Source organism: Pyrus communis, chromosome 13 (assembly GCF_041283825.1).
Source record: "Pyrus communis isolate YQ-2024b chromosome 13, ASM4128382v1, whole genome shotgun sequence".
NCBI classification, from domain to species: domain Eukaryota; kingdom Viridiplantae; phylum Streptophyta; class Magnoliopsida; order Rosales; family Rosaceae; genus Pyrus; species Pyrus communis.
The window spans coordinates 28,266,711-28,289,124 of NC_142577.1; the positions used below are offsets into that span (position 1 = coordinate 28,266,711).

The 22,414-nt window shown below is 39.0% G+C and overlaps 5 protein-coding genes across 6 annotated transcripts; 3 read left to right on the top strand and 2 right to left on the bottom strand.

Moving 5' to 3' along the window:
* Positions 1–1,843: 1,843 nt before the first annotated feature.
* On the top strand, positions 1,844–11,141 carry LOC137737719 (tRNA(adenine(34)) deaminase, chloroplastic). Of its 2 annotated transcripts, none has more exons than XM_068477267.2 (4): positions 1,844–5,947; positions 6,025–6,112; positions 6,508–6,635; positions 6,736–7,101. In XM_068477267.2, the coding sequence occupies exons 1-4, from the start codon at positions 2,124–2,126 to the stop codon at positions 7,010–7,012; spliced, it is 4,317 nt and encodes a 1,438-aa protein (XP_068333368.2). In that variant the 5' UTR covers positions 1,844–2,123; the 3' UTR covers positions 7,013–7,101. The 2 variants fall into 2 exon arrangements, with proteins under 2 accessions (XP_068333368.2, XP_088538864.1); XM_088682738.1 differs by lacking the exon at positions 6,736–7,101 and adding an exon at positions 10,808–11,141 and having other exon boundaries at positions 1,881–5,947.
* Positions 8,645–10,151, top strand: LOC137736541 (uncharacterized). Its single transcript, XM_068475793.2, has 2 exons — positions 8,645–9,754; positions 9,887–10,151. Exons 1-2 carry the CDS (start codon positions 8,990–8,992, stop codon positions 9,980–9,982), a joined length of 861 nt encoding a protein of 286 aa, XP_068331894.2. The 5' UTR covers positions 8,645–8,989; the 3' UTR covers positions 9,983–10,151.
* Positions 11,142–12,046: 905 nt separating the features above from the next.
* LOC137737650 (uncharacterized) lies at positions 12,047–13,272 on the top strand. The gene is made up of 2 exons (XM_068477192.2): positions 12,047–12,886; positions 13,019–13,272. The coding sequence occupies exons 1-2, from the start codon at positions 12,137–12,139 to the stop codon at positions 13,112–13,114; spliced, it is 846 nt and encodes a 281-aa protein (XP_068333293.2). The 5' UTR covers positions 12,047–12,136; the 3' UTR covers positions 13,115–13,272.
* Positions 13,148–14,515, bottom strand: LOC137737651 (uncharacterized). The gene is made up of 4 exons (XM_068477193.2): positions 14,267–14,515; positions 14,054–14,177; positions 13,699–13,827; positions 13,148–13,493 (listed from the first exon to the last, which is right to left on the bottom strand). The coding sequence occupies exons 1-4, from the start codon at positions 14,437–14,439 to the stop codon at positions 13,386–13,388; spliced, it is 534 nt and encodes a 177-aa protein (XP_068333294.1). The 5' UTR covers positions 14,440–14,515; the 3' UTR covers positions 13,148–13,385.
* Positions 14,516–14,825: 310 nt separating this feature from the next.
* LOC137737652 (phosphate transporter PHO1 homolog 1) lies at positions 14,826–20,369 on the bottom strand. Its single transcript, XM_068477194.2, has 14 exons — positions 20,015–20,369; positions 19,605–19,905; positions 18,868–19,276; positions 18,733–18,781; positions 18,565–18,636; positions 18,049–18,178; positions 17,053–17,173; positions 16,697–16,946; positions 16,487–16,591; positions 16,333–16,377; positions 16,089–16,241; positions 15,719–15,997; positions 15,293–15,429; positions 14,826–15,151 (listed from the first exon to the last, which is right to left on the bottom strand). The coding sequence occupies exons 1-14, from the start codon at positions 20,249–20,251 to the stop codon at positions 15,061–15,063; spliced, it is 2,379 nt and encodes a 792-aa protein (XP_068333295.2). The 5' UTR covers positions 20,252–20,369; the 3' UTR covers positions 14,826–15,060.
* Positions 20,370–22,414: the final 2,045 nt, after the last annotated feature.

Consider the following 22,414-nt stretch of genomic DNA (forward strand, 5'->3'; position numbering starts at 1 on the left):
AAATATACTAAAATACTCTATATTACGTTTAGAATGAAATCAAGAAAGTGTCAGTATCAGGAACAATATCCATCAGGTAGAAATTTTTTTGGTGTTGAAGTGGAGTTCCATTAGTTTGATCGAAGGAATTTCATAAAGATTAAGGTGACCTACCAAGCATCATCCAAGGCAGAAGGTCTTTTGTGGCGTTACACATCCACCAACCATGCATGGACAAATATGGCAACTTCCCTACATGGGCACTCTTGAATTTGAACAAGTGTGGAAACCCTATAGGCCAAGTTTATTTTATCTTATAAATCTTTTTGAGTAATGCTAAATTTGTAGACAAGATTTTGCAAATTAAATGATATAGAAGTTGATAATTGAATTATTACTTAATCGTTGATAAACATGTTCTTTTCTTATTGATGACACATCATTTAGTTTTGCAAATTTTATTTCTAAATTTAATCATTCTGATATTACCCAATTTTTTTTTATACATGTTACAACATTGGCTCAAGCACGATTTAAATAAAAGAAAACTAATGAAAAATGTTTGAAATCTTTGAGTTTTGATGATAAAGATAAAATAAAGGGTAAAGTGAATAATACCATGTTTGACTTTTTAGTGTTAAAATGTGATTTTTCGTTAAAGTGAACAGTACTGTAGGCTTTTCGTTAAAACTCCCTTTAAATAATCATATTATACAAAAATGTTTATATCCTGTAACGTAAGGGGGAGAGTTGACATTAACGGATGGAAAATAATTGGTGGAGCTGGTTAATTATGCACTTGCCCAGCTCAGTCGCTTGTTTGGGATTGTTTATAGGGTCAGTAGATTATACAAATGGGGGAAGCAAGCCAAAGCAGTAAGTAGAAAGTTGCTTTCATATTACGATTAAATATTATATTGGTCATTATTTTTTTTTAATTTTTATTTATCCTTTCTGTCATGATTGATTGATTGATTGATTGATTAAAATAGACGAGGATAGATTATTGATAATTAATTAGTTATATCCATCGTGAGGCCATCTGGTGATTAGAAAAGAATTTCATGTTTGTATTTTATACAATACATTCTGTTTTTAATTCTTAATGCATATGAATCACACAATAGTAGTTAGGAAAGACTGAAAAACTTCTTTGAATCTTTCCGATTCTTGAAAAAGTAAACTGCAATAGTGAAACCACAACTAATCTCTTTTTGAAAAAATAGTTATCTTCCCACTTTCCCCTCAACTCATCTTCATACTTGCGATAAGCAAAATTAACTTGGTTGGATCCATATTAATTTTGCGTTTGCAAGTTTGAAGATTTCGACTCCAATGTCTTCATAACACCACCGAAATAATGGTAACGAAAAGTTTGCGACTTTATGTCCGTTGTTTGCAAAGTCAGTCGTTATAAAAGAACTCATATAAAACTTCTTAGATATTACATAAACAGAGACAAATTAATATGATTTTGTTGTTGATAAAGTTAGTTGGATGTCGCGAGAAGATATTCAAAAGGACCTTTTGATTTGGATAATTCTTTCAGTATATAATATATATGATTACGTGGTATTGGATGAGATTGATAGATAAAATTTTATATTTTTGTAATACAAATGGCGAGGTCCGACACCCCAACACGAATTTTTTTGTTTGAACACGGGCTCTTCCTGCAAATTGAATTACGGTCAAAAAACTTAAAATTAATGAGCCCAATGAACAAGAAATTGGGTTCATTTGTTGGTAACTTAGTGTCCACCAAGCATTAAGCCCACTAAAAACCCACACTAACCTTCCATCTAATATCCGGTCCAGAAAATATTGTGTCAAAAACTACTCGGTCCAAACAAATGGTTGAGCGCAAAAATTGACCGAGTTAGTGTTGTACCCAACGAGTCCACTCAATTGTGAATGGTTCTCCTAGGTGGATGTGTTCTGCTCTCATTCATTTTCCAGCTTAGCAATCTGGAAATATTTTTTGGGTAAAATTAGCAATCTGGATTTTGATCCACCCAAAAACCAAACCTTTCCTTCACTCGGAGCTTCACTCTCACGAACCCTCCAAAACCCACTTCTCAATTCGAAGGTAAGCTTCCTCCTCCTCTCTCTCTCTCTCTCTCTCTCCCCCTCTCCTGGTGGATATGCAGAACACATATTTTAGCTCCAGTTTATATTCTGTGAGAAGCCAAGGCTCCCTGTCCTATTCCTTCAATGATTACTCTTACTTGTTGAATGAAAGATTTGAAAGGAACCCAATAAACCCAATTCATTGTTCATCATCCAAATCGTGTTGTTGTTGTAATTGTTGTGAATTTTCAATCCGTAGAGTGCCCATAAACCCGTGTTACTTGTCTGGTTTGAGGCAATCCACATTGCTTCAATGGTCAGCTTCTAGAAGGTTGGTTTTGGGTGGCGGGGACCGGTGTGGTTATCGTGTTCAGGAATGTAGGCCTGACTGGGGTTGCTGTGGGCTCCCTTGCTCAGTTAGGGAGAGGAGTGTGTGTGATAGGAGGGGGAGGAGAAGGAATGGGAGGTGTAGTTGTGTGGTTGATGGGGAGGGAGAGGGTGGAGTTTATGATTCGGGTGATCTCGATGATGCCGAGGCTATGCTCAGCTTGTTGAGTGAGGAAGTGGGTGAGGAGTGTTTTTGGAGAGGGGGGAATGGGGTTTCGTTTAAGAGAGTGGATGTGGAGGGTAGGAGGAGTTTGAGTGGCCGAGGGAGAAATGTCAGTTCATCTAAGAGAGTAGAAGAGGAGAGTAGGAGGAGTTTGATCGGTAGAGAGAGAAAAGTGAGTTCGTCGAAGAGAATGGAACAGGAGAGGAGGAGTTTGATTGGTAGAGAGAGAAATGAGAGTTCATCTAAGAGAGCCGAAGGGGAGAGTAGGAGGATATCAATTGGTAGGGAGAGAAATGGTGGTTTGTCTAAGAGAGTAGAAGTGGAGAGGCGGAGTGTTGGTGGTAGAGAAAAAAATGGGAGTTTGTCTAAGGGCGTACAAGTGGACATCGAACAAGACAATAGTAGTGAGTGTAACAGTAGGAAGAAGAAAAGTAATGTTAGGGTGAGTACTTCGGAGAGTAATTCGAAGCGCCAATTTGGATCAGCCACAGTTGATTTGAGTGAAGGGGATTTCAGACAGAAAGAAGAGAGGGGAATGATTTTGAGAGGTGAGAATCGTAGTGGAATGAAAGGAGGTTCTAGTTCGTCTTATTACTCTTTGTCATCTTCAGGTGATTTCGGAAGTGAGGCAGATGCTCAGGATAAGCATGGCCTCTTTGGGGAATCAGCTTCAAGTGTGTACGAGGATTCAAAATTTGATATTGGCGGTAGATTTGATGGGCAGGTCATTGAAGATAACAGGAAGTATAGAGACGATTCCAAGGGCAAAGGAGAAACAACAAAACAAAGAAGTGCTGTAGTTGATGGTGGTGTCATGTGGGATTGGAGGAAGAAGACAGAAAAGAAGCTTACAGAGGTAGTAGCTGAAGAAACTGAGGCTGGTGGGAAATCCTCAGAAATGCCGTCAAGAGTGTCGAAGACCAATCTAAGTGAGTTAGGAGAGGCCTCTGGATCCCGCAAGCAATTTGTTGATCAGCGAGAGAGTTCATATTTGACTAAGGGAACAAGAGAACAATATAGTCAAATAGGGAACCAAGTTGTTGGGGTTGGTGTGACTGATTCTAGAAGAAAATTTCAAGAGTGCAATGAATCAGAAATCCATGGAAGTGAGGTTGAAACAACTTTCTTGTCCCAGGAGAGACTCAGTGGAAGGGAAGAAAACCTAGCAATAGCTACAAACTTGGTGCAGGAAAGACAAGAGGAACGTCACGACACAGCTGGATATATCGGTCAACAAGAAGAGTTAAACAGAGACCACCAAAAGATTTCAAAAATCTCACACATTCAAGTTGTTGATGTTCAAAGGATCTCTGATAGGCGGAGGGAGACTGATATAAGAAGGATTTATCAGGAAGAAAAAGCAAATATGTTGTCGAATTCAGCAAATGAGACAGACGTGCAACTCCATGAAATAGGCCAGCAGGTCATTGGACTCGTTGACTCGGGAAGAAAGTCCCCACAAATCACTGAAGTATCAGAAACTTGTGATAGTAATATTGAAAGGGCCAACATTGTTCAGCCTGAAACTAGAATTACAAACCAGGTAGGGCAGTCACACTTGGTTCCTAATCCAAGTGGAGAGTCATCACAGCCATGTCCCAAAATAGACGAGAAAGCTCTTCAGAGAATTCTATCCGGAAAAGGAACCGCTGATGAAAAGCGCATACAAGTGAAACCCAGAAAAGAGGCCCAAAGTGACTCGGGAGAAGCCTCTAGTTTCCAAGCATCTTTGGACGTGGTTTCCCAAGCTACAACGCAACCGCATAATGTTGAGGGGCATAAGAGAAGCCCACGGGCAATGCTTCTGCCTCCCCCTTCTCAATTGATAGCTAGAGGATCGCTGCGCATCGAGTCATCAAGTGGGACGGCAACTCAGGGAGTTTCTGAAGAAATTCTAGATAGTCGTTCGCCTGCCTTGCGCACTCATTCAGGAAAACAAACTTCTGCGTTGCACCAAGAATCATCCTGTGGGAGTGGAAACTCCGAGACTCAGGGGGAGATTTTATACCTCATTCCTGAAGATGCTCTGGGTTCAACTTATCATTTGGAGAAATCATCTTCACAGTTTGTCAGGAGTTTTGTTCAGAAAGTAAGGCATGAAGTCTCAACTTCTGAAAACCAGAACGAGAATACTGTCTCAAGTAGCGGAAATGGAAACACTCAGACTCAAGGGGAGATTTTATACCTCGTTAATCCTGAAGGTGCTTTGGATTCAGCTCACCGTTTGGAGAAGTCATCTTCACAGTTTGTTGGGGAGCTCTCTGATAGAGCAAGACATGAAGTCTCAACTTCCGAAAGTAAGGATGCAAATACAGTTTCTGAAGCAAAATTGGTGCATGGAGGTGAGAAGAATGGGCAAGTGGATTTTAGTCAAAATAGGTCTGAAGACTCTCAGACGAAGGGAAATGACACGAGGCGTTCATCTGTAGGTTCTGGAACCAAGGGGCCTGCAGATGAAATGTGGGATGTGACAGACACATCTGTTCTTAAAACCCCCAAGTTAGAAAAATCAGAGGCTACTACAACAAGTGGGGATGCCGTTGTCAAGAGAACTGGCAGGTCCATATGGAACATTGTTGCAGATATTGTTAGGCTGAGGTTGAGTTCGCATGCTGAGAGCCCTCATTCTGCTGTGAAGTTGGGTGGAAGGATTTCGTCAAATGAATCTGCAAGTAGTGAGGCATGGTTTTCTGGCCATGAAACCGAGGACAACAATGAAAAGAACACAAAAAGGGAAAAAGACTTGCAACATCAGCTGCAACCGTCTAAATCATTTCCTCAAAGTGGAAAAATGAGATTAAAGGACAAAGTAAGATATCTTGAAGCAGGCACACCGCCTTCTCCTAATAAAGAAGAAAGTGGGCTGACATCAAAAGTCATTTCTACATCTTCTAGTGAGAGATCTTTGGGTTCAAAAGAGAATCAAAAGAGTTTTCGAGGTTCTTCTGGCATTGAAAAAGTGGAGTCGTCTCAACCACTAACTGCTAGTGGCGTAAAGCCTGCTGTTGTTGAAGAAATTTCAAATGCCAGTAACATTGTCTCTGGAAGTGGGTCAATGGAGCGCATGGACCAATTTGGCAGTCAGAAGTTGAATGAAGGAGTATCAGACAATGTGCAAATGAGTGGGGAATTGAAACAAAGAAAGTTTCAGAGGAGTACGCAAGTCCTCAGAGACAGATTTGACGAATGGGAAGAAGCACATACACTTGAAATTAAACAAAGAAAAATGGATGAAATGTTTATGAGAGAAGCACTTCTCGAAGCTAAGAAGGCTGCTGATAATTGGGAGGTACCTGTCGGGGCTGTTTTGGTACAACAAGGGAAGATTGTTGCACGTGGATGTAACCTGTGAGTTCTATTAGCTTATATGTATATTTTATAGTTAAATGCTTTCTTTTGGATATTTACACTGATGTGTGTATCAGAGTGGAAGAATTACGGGATTCAACAGCCCATGCAGAAATGATATGCATACGGGAAGCTTCAAATGTTCTTCGGTCATGGAGGCTTTCGGTAATTTCTCTGTTATTTAGTTGTTAGTACCCATTTCAATATATATATACATGCATATTGATGATCTGAATGGACATATTCTAGTCATGGAATCATGCTTTTCTTCCTCTCCATTAAAAATTCGCTTCTGGCTTGTGTGTCTGCATGATGAAATTGCAAAGTTAGAGAGCAGTCTTTCTTTTTCATTAAACATCAAATATCTGTATTTCTATTGGATGTTAAAAAACTCCCTAAGTTGTAAAATGGAAGCGATGTCAGTCACATGTATCATGAAATTTATAACTGTGGAAGTGTTTTGTTGACATTGGTTTATATGTAACTCAACTTACTACTTAGCGATGAAGGAAGCCAGGCCATCCCACCTTAGACTTAACTCTTGTTTTCTGATGTCTCAGGAGACTACTCTGTATGTAACTCTTGAACCGTGCCCAATGTGTGCTGGAGCAATACTCCAAGCAAGAGTTGACACTGTTGTATGGGGGGCTCCAAATAAGCTTCTCGGAGCTGATGGCAGCTGGATAAGGTATGCGAGTTGTGTCCTTCGTAACCCCGAACTGGATAAGGTATGCGAATTGTGTTCTTCAATTGCTCCTTATCTTATCAACCTGTAAATATGCTTGCAGACTTTTTCCTGATGGGGGTGAAGGAAATAGCTCGGAACACTCAGACAAACGAGCTCCCCCTGTCCACCCATTCCACCCAAATATGACAATCCGACGTGGCGTGTTGGCATCGGATTGTGCAGATATAATGCAGCAATTCTTCCAGCTGAGGAGAAGGAAGAAGGAAAAGCAAGCAGACCCGGCAGCAGCGCCCCCGCATCTTCATCGAATTTCTCTCCATCCATCAAAGTTAATTACGAAGATGCATCGCATCTTCCACATAATGTTCTGTTTGTAAGAGTTCAAAGACTGTTAGTTTGATGAATGTACAAATCTGTGTCGAATTTTGGCGAAATTTAGTTGTCTCTCTCTCAGTTTGTCCTAAAATCTTGCCAAAATATGTCTACCAGTATAATTAGATTTCACTAGTGATCCGAATATGACTACGTCGTGCATGATGTGAAATGGGAAAAAATACTAGGAAATTATAAAAGCACTTTTCGGAGAAGCACTTATCAATTTGTTTTAAAAAACTATATGAATTTTTAATAAACATTTAATTGCAATTTTAACAAAAGCGTGTGCCAAAAGAACTTACAGGAACCTAGCATTTACAAGCAAGGCCACGTAAATGGGATAATGCTCTAGGGTACTTTCTTGGGTGAGTAGTCAGTACTTCGGATATTTTAACCGTTAGATATTTGTTTGAAAATACAAAAATGAAGATCTAAAAACGGTTAAAACGCCCAAAGTACCTAATACACTGGACCATCCAAAATTTTTTGATGTCCTAGATAGTTTTTTTTTATTTTTTTTATTTTTTTTTATTTTTTTTTATTTTTAATATAGCTTTTAGGGGCATTTTGATATAGATGCCTCAAATTTGATTTTTTTTAATCAAACATTTATAACTTTTAAACTTTTGATCAAACATTCTTCTACTAATTTTCAATTAAAAATTATGATTTTTATTGTATTTAATTAACCAACTAGTTCAGAAAATAATATCACAAATATTCTAAAATCACCACAAACATTCTATCTTATCTTATCATAATTCGTTCAAAATGAATTTTTCTTATTCAAACAAATTGTTGTTTTAAATTCTAAAAACACATAAACATCCTATTGACATACAATTATGAAATATAACATGCACATATATTGAATATAACGTACCACACAGATATATTAAATCTAACATACCAATCATTTGGTACGTTATTGGTACATTATATAAATTTAATCTGGGTACATATTAGTATTTTGGTATGTTATAAAATATTGCTTTTGGTACGTTATGCAATTCTTTATTTAGTACGTACCAAGTTATTAGTACGTTGTATTATCCTTATTTTGATACGTACAAAACTTATGGTACGTTATGTGTAAGTTGTGTAACCCAAAAAACTACATCTCAATTTTAATTATAAACGACTCTTGTTTTTTTATAATCTATATAAAATGTAAGTAGGAAATTGGAAAAACTATATTTCATCCAATTAATCTTGAACCCCAGTAGATATAATTGAATCCTTAAATTGAGGAAGGGATGAGATTCCATAAAAATAGCAATAAATTAATGAATATTATTGAGTACATTTTTTTTTTACATAGAAATGAATTTAAAAGAATTTATAAAATACTTAAATTAAGAATATACCTGGAATATAAATTTTAATTAAAAGTAAAAGCACTTTAATCAAAAGTTGAAAAGTAACATATGTTTAACTTAGAAAAACCTAAAATGAGGCATCTAATTCTAATTAATCCTAGCTTTTATTCATGATATTCGCTTGGATTATTGTTGGCCTTTGTTTGCCCATCCTTTGTTTTAATCACGGTGCCTCCCACCTCTCTTTGACAGTGAGAAATTACCAAATGAATGATAAACAAACAAATAAATGCCGTGCGGTCATCTGTGCTTCATAGGAGAGTAACTTGCATAACACAATACTGCCATCGCAACGTCCCATGTTACGAAGGGTGTTGAATTGAGGATTGAGGACCTTGCTTTCAGAAAGGACTGAACACCTCCTACCAGAGTTAAGCTCTGCTGTTAAGATCAAAAATAGATGTATCTTCTACATTTGTGCCGCGAGACCCTTGTCAATTTCTTGGCCAGCTTCTCAACTTCATTACCAACATTTGCTCGCCAAATGATTAGCAGAGAAGTTCCCATCACATGAAAATTATATCTCTTCCCACTTCTATTGTTTCACCAAACTGCATTTTTCTCTCCTCACAAACGTAATATATAACCGACAACCCTCCAATGCTGTTCACTGGAATTCGTCTTCCAAAAATGGTTTCGATTTTGCTGGCTTTCGTTTTATGTTGCCTCAGCTTTCCAGTAATCCTTACCGGTGCACAGACACCGGCAGCCGCACCCTCTACTTTACCAGCTGCAACGCCCCCGCCTACTACCACACCAGCTGCACTGGCTACTCTGCCGACTACAACCCCACCACCTTCTACTGCACCAACCGCAGTAACACAACCGCCTGTAAATGCAGCACCAACCCCACCAACCACCACACCTGCATCACCTTCCCCTAAGGTAGCACCATCCAAAAGCCCAGCAGTCCCACCCCCGCTACCCCAAAGTCCACCTGTGTCAACTCCATCACAGCCACCGAATCCGCCGCCATCACCACCTGTTTCGACACCAACATTGCCACCTCCTGTAGCGGCGCCACCTGCATCTCCAACACCAGTTCAAGCCCCAGCTCCTGTTAAAGCAACTCCTGCACCGGCACCAGCTAAAGTAGCACCAGTGCCCTCACCATCAAAAGCACCCCCAGTATCGGCGCCGGCACCAGTTATTGTGCCACCAGCTTCACAACCAGTGCAAGCACCGTCAACTGCTCCACCCAAACACAAGGGGAAGCACAAGCACAAGCACAAGCACAAGAACAAGCATCATCATCATCATCATGCACCAGCACCTGCGCCAACTGTACAAAGTCCCCCAGCACCACCTACGGTGACAGATACAGAGGACGATACAACACCGGCCCCATCACCAAGTTTGAATTTGGTAAAGAATTTAACCAGCTCTTACTCTTATTACCATAGAACACCATATTTGCATGACTGAGCTCAAATTTTATAGATGTTACTTGACAACTTTAAAGTTTTTTCTATGACCCCTCTCTTTTTTGTCTCGTAGAATGGAGGAAATGCACTCCATCAGAAAGGAGGGATATCAGGATTCTGGGTTACGATCGGGTTAGCAATCACTATACTGCTGGCAATGACAGGCTAAAGTTCTTATCAATCTTAGACGTTGAACTATGAATTTATTGGTACAATGCCAGAAGATTTTTTTCAAGAGAATATATTGCAAGAAGATGATTTTTTCATATGTACAACCCTAGATGTAAGAATCAATAATACTAAAGATGAACGATCAACGTTTACCACTTTTTTGTTTACTTCGTGTTCAATATATCAAGGGAGATGAATTCCAACAACCACCAAGAATTAGTTTATCACAAAGACAACTCAAAAGTAGCATAATGAATTCAATGTCGGATCAAACTTCATCCGCATTTGTATCCACGTCGAAATCCTCCCTTAAGTCATACACATACTGAACCACAAGGCCAAGATTATTGCACGTGGATGTAACCTGTGAGTTCTATTAGCTTATGTGTATATTTTATAGTTAAATGCTTTCTTCTGGATATTTACACTGATGTGTGCATCAGAGTGGAAGAATTTCGGGATTCAACAGCCCATGCAGAAATGATATGCATACGGGAAGCTTCAAATGTTCTTCGGTCATGGAGGCTTTCGGTAATCTCTCTGTTATTTAGTTGTTAGTACCCATTTCAATGTATATACATGCATATTGATGATCTGAATGGACATATTCTAGTCATGGAATCATGCTTTTCTTCCTCTTCATTAAAAATTCCCTTCTGGCTTCTGTGTCTGCATGATGACATTGCAAAGTTAGAAAGCAGTCTTTCTTTTTTCATTAAGGTATGCGAGTTGTGTCCTCCTTCGTAACCCCTAACTGGATAAGGTATGCGAGTTGTGTTCTTCAATTGCTCCTTATCTTATCAACCTGTAAATATGCTTGCAGACTTTTTCCTGATGGGGGTGAAGGAAATAGCTCGGAACACTCAGACAAACCAGCTCCTCCTGTCCACCCATTCCACCCAAATATGACAATCCGACGTGGCGTGTTGGCATCGGATTGTGCAGATATAATGCAGCAATTCTTCCAGCTGAGGAGAAGGAAGAAGGAAAAGCAAGCAGACCCGGCAGCAGCGCCCCCGCGTCTTCATCGAATTTCTCTCCATCCATCAAAGTTAATTACGAAGATGCATCGCATCTTCCACATAATGTTCTGTTTGTAAGAGTTCAAAGACTGTTAGTTTGATGAATGTACAAATCTGTGTCGAATTTTGGCGAAATTTAGTTGTCTTTCTCTCAGTTTGTCCAATAATTTTGCCAAAATATATCTAACAGTGTAATTAGATTTCACTAGTGATCCGACTATGACTACGTCATGCATGATGTCAAATAGGATGACTAGATTTTGGGACCATGCGGCAAAATTTTTTTGAAAAAATACTTGGAAATTATAAAAACACTTTTTGGAAAAGCACTTATCAATTTGTATTAAAAAACTATAAATTTTTAATAAACATTTAATTGCGCTTTTAACAAAAGTGTGTGCCAAAAGTACCCTAGCATTTACAAGCAAGGCCACGTAAATGGGACAATGCTCTAGGGTACTTTCTTGGGTGAGTATTCAATATTTCGGAAATTTTAACTGTTAGATCTTTGTTTGAAAATACAAAAATAAAGATTTAAAAATGGTTAAAACGTCCAAAGTACCTGATACATCGGAGCACCCAAATTTTTTTGATGTTCTAGATAGTGTATTTTTTTTTTTAATATAACTTTTATTCATGATATTCACGTTGAATTATTGTTGGCCTTTGTTTGCCCATCCCTCGTTTTAATCAAAGTGCCTCCTACCTCCCTTTGACAGTGAGACATTACCAAATGACTGATAAACAAACAAATAAATGCCGTACGGTCATCTGCGCTTAATAAGAGAGTAACTTGCATGAGACAATACTGCCATCGCAGCGTCCCGTGTTATGAAGGGTGTTGAATTGAGTATTGAGGACCTTGCTTTCAGAAAAGACTGATAGACACCTCCTACCAAAGTTAAGCTTTGCTGTTAATATCAAAAATAGACGTTTCTTCTACATTTGTGGCGCGAGACATTTGTCAATTTCTTGGCCAGCTTCTCAACTTCATTAACAACATTTGCTCGCCAAATGATTAGCAGAGAAGTTCCCATCACATGAAAATTACATCTCTCCCCACTTCTATTGTTTCACCAAACTGCATTTTTCTCTCCTTTCAAACCTAATATATAACCGACAACCCTCCGATGCTGTTCACTGGAATTCGTCTTCCAAAAATGGTTTCGATTTTGCTGGCTTTCGTTCTATGTTGCCTCAGCTTTCAAGTAATCCTTACCGGTGCACAGACACCGGCAGCCGCACCCTCTACTTTGCCAGCTGCAACGCCCCCACCTACTACCACACCTGCTGCACCGGCTACTCTGCCGACTACAACCCCACCACCTTCTACTGCACCAACAGCAGTAACACAACCGCCTGTAAATGCAGCACCAACCCCACCAACCACCACACCTGCATCACCTTCCCCTAAGGTAGCACCATCCAAAAGCCCAGCAGTCCCACCCCCGCTACCCCAAAGTCCACCTGTGTCAACTCCATCACAGCCACCGAATCCGCCGCCATCACCACCTGTTTCGACACCAACATTGCCACCTCCTGTAGCAGCGCCACCTGCATCTCCAACACCAGTTCAAGCCCCAGCTCCTGTTAAAGCAACTCCTGCACCGGCACCAGCTAAAGTAGCACCAGTGCCCTCACCATCAAAAGCACCCCCAGTATCAGCGCCAGCACCAGTTATTGTGCCACCAGCTTCACAACCAGTGCAAGCACCTTCACCTGCTCCACCCAAACACAAGGGGAAGCACAAGCACAAGCACAAGCACAAGCATCATCATGCACCAGCACCTGCACCAACTGTACAAAGTCCCCCAGCACCACCTACGGTGACAGATACAGAGGACGGTGCAACACCGGCCCCATCACCAAGTTTGAATTTGGTAAATAATTTAACCAGCTCTTACTCTTAATACCATAGAACACCATATTTGCATGATGGAACTCAAATTTTATAGATGTTACTTGACAACTTTAAAAATTTTTCTATGACCTTTTTCTTTTTTGTCTCGTAGAATGGAGGAAATGCACTCCACCAGAAAGGAGGGATATCAGGATTCTGGGTTACGATCGGGTTAGCAATCACTATACTGCTGGCAAAGACAGGCTAAAGTTCTTATCAATCTTAGACGTTGAACTATGAATTTATTGGTACAATGCCAGAAGATTTTTTTTCAAGAGAATATATTACAAGAAGATGATTTTTTCATATGTACAACCCTAGATCTAAGAATCAATAATACAAAAGATGAACGATCAACATTTACCACTTTTTTGTTTACTTCATGTTCAATATATCAAGGGAGATGAATTCCAACAACCACCAAGAATTACTTTATCACAAAGACAACTCAAAAGTAGCGTAATGAATTCAACGCCGGATCAAACTTCATCCGCATTTGTATCCACATCGAAATCCTCCCTTAAGTCATACTCAACCACAAGGCCAAGATTATCAACTAACTTGTGATACTTTTGACACCCTGCACACTGATGAGAAGCAGTGCGAATTAGTCAGATGAACCCAAGACTTGTTTCGTACTTTTAGATTAAGAGAACTAGAAGCAATGTTGAAACCGACCGTAGAAAAGTATCAAAATATCAACAAATTGACAGAAAAAAAGTTTAACAGGTTTTTCATCATCAAGAACAAACAACACTGAATCTTATATCAATCAACAAGAGGAATAAATACCTGTACGTAAATAAGCCCCCGCTCATAAGCCAATCGATTGACAAGTCTATTTGTCCTTTCACCACACAAATTACAAGTAAATTTCACAAGCAAGCTTCTTCTTGGAAGTTGTATGTCAATCGTAGCATCCTTCGAAAATTCGAAAAGGGCATCCAAGAAACAGAACCCAAGTTAAGAAGTTAACACATCCAAGCAATGACAAAACAAACACATACATTGATATGATAATATATGTCACATTGGTCTCAAACAACTTGTAAGAAAAATTAAATGACTACGAGCAAAATCGATACGAAAAAGACAATGATTCTATAAAATTACACTCGAATCGCATATTTTTTTAATTTTTTTATACCGTATTCGGATTATTGGGTTCCCATTCTGCGTCCGTCTCAGAATTGCCGCTCATCAACCCAGAAACAGCCAGCACCACATAGCCACGCTTTGGTGCTACACCTGCCGTATGGGAAATTCTTGAGCTGAAATTAAAGATTTAAACTTTAGCATAAACATATATGTGGACGAAGAAAAATGAAAAATTGAAAGAAACCCAGAAGAGTAAATTCACCAGAGAGGGTTTCTTCGCCCGTGGGTTGAGGACCAGGAGAGGCCGACGGTAGGGTTTTTCTGGGAAGCAGAAAACGGTCGGAAGAAGGATATGGGTTTATTAGGGTTTGTTATGAGAGGCAAGAGAGATGGAATGGCGGGGGAGAAAGCGCAGGCGGTTGGTGTCGCCGCCATTGATGTAGCTCTGTAGAGTGTATGCAATTTTCTCTGTTTTGTTTCCGATTGCAGTTGCAAGAATGTATTTGCTTTTGGGCTTTGCTTATTTTGGGCAAAATCAATTGGGTTTTTGCCACGTGTTATATGGAAAAGGCTGAGTTGCGCAGCCAACGGTCCTTAAACGTCCAAAACTCAAATTATGACACGACGCAACTTAGATTCAGAAAAATTTTATCAAGTGAGACCGTTTTGATCGTGTGACTTACTGACAAGATGCATAAACTAGTTAATTTGTATTTTAGTCTCATCCGTCCTCCGATTAACTACTAAGCATTTTGAGGTTCCAATAGAACAAGAACAGAATCTACATAGCAGCAATGAGTGAACTGTACAGTACTAATGTATTTGCACTTTGCATCAATTTTCTTTTCCTTTCATTGATGAAGGAATTTTTTTTGTGTACAAGTATGAACAAATGTTCTCCTAAAATCCCGATCGAACAAAAAGAGATTACACAGTTGATGTGTCTTATTACACCAACTTTGGAACGAGCTTTCAACAAGATTCCTCCTCTTGGAAACATTTGTTTCGAAAATGCCTAAACATCGAATTCTATATGCAGCTGTTGCCAATGGGGCATCAGTCCTGATCATCCACTTCATGAAAAGGCAGTGGTACTGTCTTAACTGCTCTAAACTTGCCTGCATTGTTCAGATGTTCATTCTCTAACCTGTACCATTCGAACATATCATGCGTTAGAGATATTGAAATCGAAAAAGGGTAATTTGAGTTTCATGTCAAATTCTGCATATGGCTGCAGATACAGACTGATAAGAATAAGAATCGTAGGAATTTAAGGGTTTTTCTTTACCTGAAAAAGTTCCACAACCCTCTTCTGACGACTTCAAGGGCTGCCAAAAACAGCCCGGTTACCCTGTAATCTACATGTCCAAAACTTGAATGGAGAACAGTTTGCATCCAAGCTAGCCTGAGAATAAGGTTCAATCCCTGCATTGATAGCATCCAAAACATTCGTCAAACACCGGATTTGAAACCCGATAAAATTTATAACCTAGAAAGAAAACACAAAAGTTGTTTCGATGATGTGCGTGCAACTTCTCAGACAACATCTAATCCTTTGCTGTCATGTTGTCCTCTTTGAATAGACTGGGAATCTTTTATCATGACATTTACCAGAATTTTATTTCGAGAATATGTTCATTCTCGGTTGCTTGCCACACAAGAAAAATCTTGTTCTCCAAATTTATGATTTATTTGAGGGGGACATGGCAATTACCATTGAGATGTAGTATATGTACTTTCGGCGAATCATTAATTCGTTCCTAAGCAAAGGATTCTTGGAATTCATTTGTAGCAAACCCCAATCCTTTACAAAGTCCCAATACAATTGGTAAATTGTTGCGAAAGTCGATATGATCACAACAAGACAGAGCCACCCAATGCTCCCTTCTTTCTCATAAGCTACTTTAGCTACTGCTGCTAACATTGCTGACACATATTTGCCTAGATTCACAAGGTGGCTTGTCTGTCCCTCATCAAACCACCGCCGAGCACACTGAAATCCAATTAACAAAATCTTTGTCAGATGTCGAAGAAAAGAGACGGTAAAGATTATAGCAGATAGCCAAAGAGCCTAATTAGTATACCTGCATTGCTCTCCAGTAATAAGGTAGGAAGGACACGGCATAAGCAAGATCTCGGTAATGCCCCGCCCTCATGCAGTAGCCATAGTCCTGAGTTTTGTAGCTCCCGGTTATGTAGTAACACGCCACATACTCGAGGTTCCTAAGCATCGGAACCTATTGAATACAGATAAATCTATTGTTATGACGAACCGGAAAACTTTATAACTTGAGGAACGAATATATTTGATTTAGCGCTGAATGATACCTGACTACAAAGTTGATCTGCCATGAAGAAGTCCAGCATGACAACCTGCAGACAGCAAACAGAAACTAATTAGAAACATGATTTAATTGGTCTAATATGGTTTTAGCTGTTACTAAAAATGTTTTGTTTTAATCATGTTGAAGAGATGCAGTACCTTGTACAGAGGCGACAGAATGATATTTCTTAGGACACGAAGAAGGCGGAAACGGCTTGATCGGTAAATGATGTTGAAGGGGCACACAAGTAGTACTAAAAACATCTGCACATGTAGAAGAAAAGTTAAAACCTGATTAATATTTACTGTAAATATGCATTATTTGATCTTCCTTTTATGATTTATCATGTCATGAGTTGAAGAATTTACCAACAAAAGAAGGCCAGGAATTTCTTGAACTTGGGCATATGAGTAGCCTTTTGTTAGCAGTAACAAATGAACACACATGACTCCGACCACAGTAGTCAACGACATGGTGCAGATCAAGAACACATCTCTGTACTTTAGCTCCTTCGTCTGGGACAGTTCAAAGATGAAACTGTAATTTATACGCGCCTTTCTCCACGCGAAAATGTTGCAGCCGTATAAGAAGAAGTGTAGAAACAGTAGGCTGAACATGCTGCAAAAACAAAACAAGAAGAGTTTAGTTCTTTAGCCTCTCCTTGTTTACACCAAAGTATCAAACATTTTAAAGACTTGTTCAAATTATTTGCAGCAATGCTTACCTAAGTACAGGGTAGGCAGTTTCCATGTAGACTGAATTTGGCTGCCGTTTGTACAATCCCGTGATATGAGCCATAATGACATATCCAGTTAAGAGTGCGATAAAACATCCCGTAAATAAACCTGATAATTATAATTAAAGAAGATAAGTCACATGAGTAGTTAGTCATTGCAGTTTAATGTGTCACATATTTATTAGTTTCATATATTATGTATGAGTAGAGGCGTTCACAATGTAATGCAACCTATATTTTGTGTTCCACTTCTTTTTTTGCTAGGCAAGAAAACAAACACCATTACCAATATTCCCGTTCGATATTATGATTTTTACTCGAAACTTAATTTATAAAAACTGAATCTACTCCGATCCTAACTAATTACCTTGTTCTCTCTCACCACTTGGACTAACCTTGAAGACTTGTGGGTTCTTAAGCAGTGTACATGCGAGTAGCTCGGTTCCGCACCGAGGAAATAAAATCTTGCTGCCCTCTAGAATCTGGATGTTGATGTCCCTTTTTAGGGTTCTACCTTTGTACAATAAAAAAGTTGTCCAAAAAAATAACAATGGCAGTAGCGACCTATGCTTTATTTCCCACCCAAAAAGTGGACAAGGCACAGCCTTGTGTTTCAAAACCCTAGTGGGATATTGGGTCCGTACACTTTTGGTTTCTTAATCTTGTATGGTCACAAAATGGAGAATTTTCAGTGGTGTCTGAGTACACAGTTTGGTACAGAAGTGTAGTAATATAAGTAGTTGGAAACTTGAATTTTTTTAACCAATTGTATTATGATATTTGACGTATTGAACTTTATTCCTGGCATATGGAAAAATCTCTCCACAAAATGAACAAACTTTTAAGCTCCAGGGCTAAAGTTGTGTAAAGGAGAACCACTTAGGTACTTTAATTTTTATCTTTATAAAAATGTTCATCCAAATTTGTTGTAATTTGGCATAACATACCCCTTGTGGTCACTTTTCATGAAAATTTTGTACCTACCAATGAAAAACGTTACAGAATGTGATTCTTTACGCTCAGTCGGTTTAAGATACTTCATGGCCTTTCGCCGGTCTTCTTCAGCAAGGTGTTTGGTGAAAAGCTCCTCAACTTCATCTCCTAAGTTCATCACCTGTCATTTTTTAAACTAATAAGCAAAAATACTATTGACCTGCAAAGTTAACCTTTTCTAGTTTCCGTATCAGACAAGCATATCTGGGTTCGATTTTTATGAATCTAATGGCATCCATTGTGCAATCATAAACTGCAGGATCAATGGCCACTTGAAATTGTCGGGAAAATATTTGGACGAAATGATAGAAAGTGGCCAACATTTGAGCATGATCCAATCAAAAGATCATGCAAAAATTTACTAAAACATAGCTAGCATGATGGGAATCAGATACTTAGCGTTCGAAGACGTTTTATGATTCATACAACCTACTCTGCTTAGTGGAATAAAGCTTGATTGTTGATGTTATTCTTCAAAAATTCGAAAAATTAGGGTTTGTCAAGTACCTTATCCGAGCTGTTGAAATAGGAACTCTCCACAACTTTTAGATAAATCGGAAGAACTTGTTTTCCAGTGACCTGAAAAAGATAAGAAAAAAAATCAATTTAATTACGTAAGCAAAAACCAAAGTGCAAATTTAAAAAGATGAATTAAAAGTTATGCATTTTACTTACTTTGTCAAACTTCTTTAAAATCTTTATAAAAGCAAGCATGTTCAAGTTCCTGAAAATTTGACAACACGTAAGCTTCCCCTGCATCATCGAATAACAACTCCAAATTTGTTCATCTTTTGAACTAAAAAATTTTACCTGTAAGTTTTGAGGTATCCCAACCCTTTGTAGAGCTCGACGAAAGCTCCTTGGATCATTTTTTCCGCATGATGCAACTTAGTTTTGTTGATGTGCAGCTTACCACCGTCTGCGCCGCATTTTTTCGAGGACTGATTCACCAGATCTTCCCAAACTATGTAACTGATCGCTGAGAAAGTGCGCGACGGGGTTGTTAGAGGAATGTTTATCTTCAAGTTCTTCCCCTGGAAGCTGAAAGAACGACTTGACATGCTCCTTAGCTTTCCACTATCTTCACTTTTCGTTCTAATTGATTTTCCCAATTCACCGGATATCGTGCCTTCCGAGTATGCCACTTCATTTTTCTCCAAGTCTTCTGTGCAGTCTTGCAGCTGTTCTTGCTCTGTTTTATCCTTAACAGAATCCTCATCTGTATCCAAGAAACAGAGCCATCATAAACTAAGTATTGATAATCGCTTTTTCGATTCTATAATTTTGGTAAAGAATGAAACGACTTAAGGTACGTTTACTGAAATAGATAGCAAACTAGAAATAATATAAATGGAACACAATGATAATTTGTTCTAGCGACAGTCAATCTCCACTTTGCTAAAGGTGGTAGTGAAGAAAAATATTCAGAGAAACAATCTAAATGGGATATGCCAAAACGTATAACTAAAACATGTACGATGTATGCGTGTGTGTATATGCAGATTTTGCACATTCGACTGAAAATTAAGACGAAATCGAAGATTTACCAGATGTGAAGGAGCCTGACATGGAAATATCCTCCTTGGAATTCAGCGCAAAAGCTCCTTTGCCGCGCTGTTTCTTGAAGGCGGTTTTGAGCTCAATGAGTATGTCCGTTTGTTTCTTCAAGGACTCCCCTCTCTCCATGAACTCTTTCTCCTTTGTTCTGAAAAACTGATTCACCTTGTTGAGCTGAAGGTCGAGGAATGAGAAAAACTCTTTCGCAGCATTAGTATCAGCAAACTGCTCTAACAATTCAGTCTCATACATGTCTCCCTTGCTTGCTGATGAGGCAAGCTTCTTGTGAACCTGGTACATAATTATAAGACGCACATTAATTCATACGCGTTCGAAACATGATTTAAAATTTAACCAGAAAACAAACATAATAATAGTGTTCGGAAGAGAGAATGAGTACATGTATGAGGTCATGTTCTCTATGTGGATGGCCAAAAGGAGTGAACTTCCTAATGGAAGTGATGAGAGTGTCGGATAAAGACGTGCTATTTTGGTGATTAGTAGGTGAGTTTTTGTTGTTGTTAGAGTTAAGGAGATTGATTTTTTTGAGGTCCTTCTTGAGCTGCCAGTAATCGACGAATGCATCCTTCCATTCAGGGATGAGCTGCCCTTCGAATTGCTTGGAGAACTTCACCATTTTCTCTCTTTGAGTTTTGGGTTCTGAGAGAGAAGGATGACGAAGAAGCTCTAGCTCTCGTTGTTATTTATGGGGGTTGGAAAAAAAGGAACTTTTTATCGATATCTCGTACCAAATTCCCTAAGTGCACAGTCTAAAATATCCTTTGCTTTTATACCATCACCATATGCTTCCTCCACTTGAAAGGGTATAGTAACCAGCTTCACCGGAAAGTAAGCCGAATCGCCACCGGATGCTACGACTATTTCGGCCAACTTGTGCTCATGAAGATTTTAAAATGGTGGGAATTTAGAGTGGCATGGAGAGGGGAACAAATTCAATTCAAATATATATATATAGGGAAAAGAATAATAGCTCTTATAAGATGGCATAGTTTGTAATTAAGGAAGATTAGCAAAGTTGTTGTCTTTTTTTTTTATGTCTCCTTAATTACTACCAATACCCTTTGTTTCTCAACTATTATGCATATGATCAAAGGGTAGTTTAGACTCTTTAGAAGTTGGAAGCTGCAGTGGCCCATAAGATCTGCTTAATTATTTGTGAAAGTGAAGCTTATTGGTTAAAATATTTATAAGCACACCCAGGTTAGCTCCAATTAGACCAGCCTGATTTCCACTAATTGAAGCTAACTAAAGTTTCAATATTTTTTCTTGCCTTTCATTAAGCAATCAATACTTTTATTTGCAGTATATAAAGTAGAGATTATCATCTTATACAAGATCACCGTGATCATATATATATGAGTTACTTCCAATATAAGCAACATTAAAGACTTCAGGTTGCAAACTTGTAGACTTTGTTGTATGGATATACATGCCAAAAAAAAAAAAATTATCTCCTTAATTTCTGGAACCAATGTGAAATGGTGAATGAAAATAAATTAATGTATATGAATCCATTGTTGTAGAAGATATGTGTTAGCATTTTGGACGGAGGAAGATCTTGTATTCTAAATGTTACATGTTCATGATGAAACACCTGACATAATATGCAATGAATTAGGTCTTTGAGGTTCTTGGGAATTTTGAAACGTAATTTACATATGATAAAATGATTTATATTAAACAAAACGATTGTGATATTATTTTAAAATAAGATATGAACAACTAAATACACTGGCACATTCTAATACATTATCAACAAATTAAGCTAATTGGAAGTACCTCTACTACTAGTGTGGTGGGTTTTTTTTTAATAAGTTCAATGATTTAGGAGAGATTAGCTCTTCAGCAATGGTCACGTGCGAGGCACATATCCCCTTTCGTAAGGGTGGGAACTATTACACCTAGATACTGTCACATCCCGGCCCGAGCCCCCACCACATCCCAGGCTCGACTCCACCATAGCACGATATTATCCGTTTTGGGTCCCGACCACGCCCTCACGGTGAACTCACACAAGAACTTCCCAGTGGATCACCCATCCTGGGATTGCTCTCGTGCGAACTCGCTTAACTTCGGGTTCCGTCCAGTGAGCTTCCAAAAGGCCTCGTGCTAGGTAGAGATGAGAATATACATATAAGGCTTACATGATCCACTCCCCTGGGCGATGTGGGATGTTACAATCCACCCCCCCCTTAAGGGCCCGACGTCTTTGTCGGCACATTTCCGGCTAGGGATTGGCTCTAATACCAAATTGTCACATCCTGGCTCGGGCCCCCACCACATCCCGGGCTCGACTCCACCATAACACGATATTATCCGTTTTCGGCCCCGACCACGCCCTCAAGGTTTTGTCTCTGGGAACTCACACGAGAACTTCCCAGTGGGTCACCCATCCTAGGATTGCTCTCGCGCGAACTCGCTTAACTTCAAAGTTCCTACGGAACTCGAAGCCAGTGAGCTCTCAAAAAGCCTTGTGTTAGGTAGAGATGGGAATATACATATAAAGCTTACATGATCCACTCCTCTGGACGATGTGGGATGTCACAGATACCCCATGCATGTCCCTTCTCCACCATTTTTATTAATAAATAAAAAAGGAAAGTAAACGGAAAAATTATAAGCGGGGAGTCTAAGCCAAAACCCATAATAACCAAACGATCAATGAAACTGATAATAAAGAAAAAAGGAAATATCATGAGTATGGTAGAGGCAACAAAGTCCGGAACTGTAAATCACCAGTGGTAAGCATAACTATCTGCCCAAAATAAAGCTAAATAAT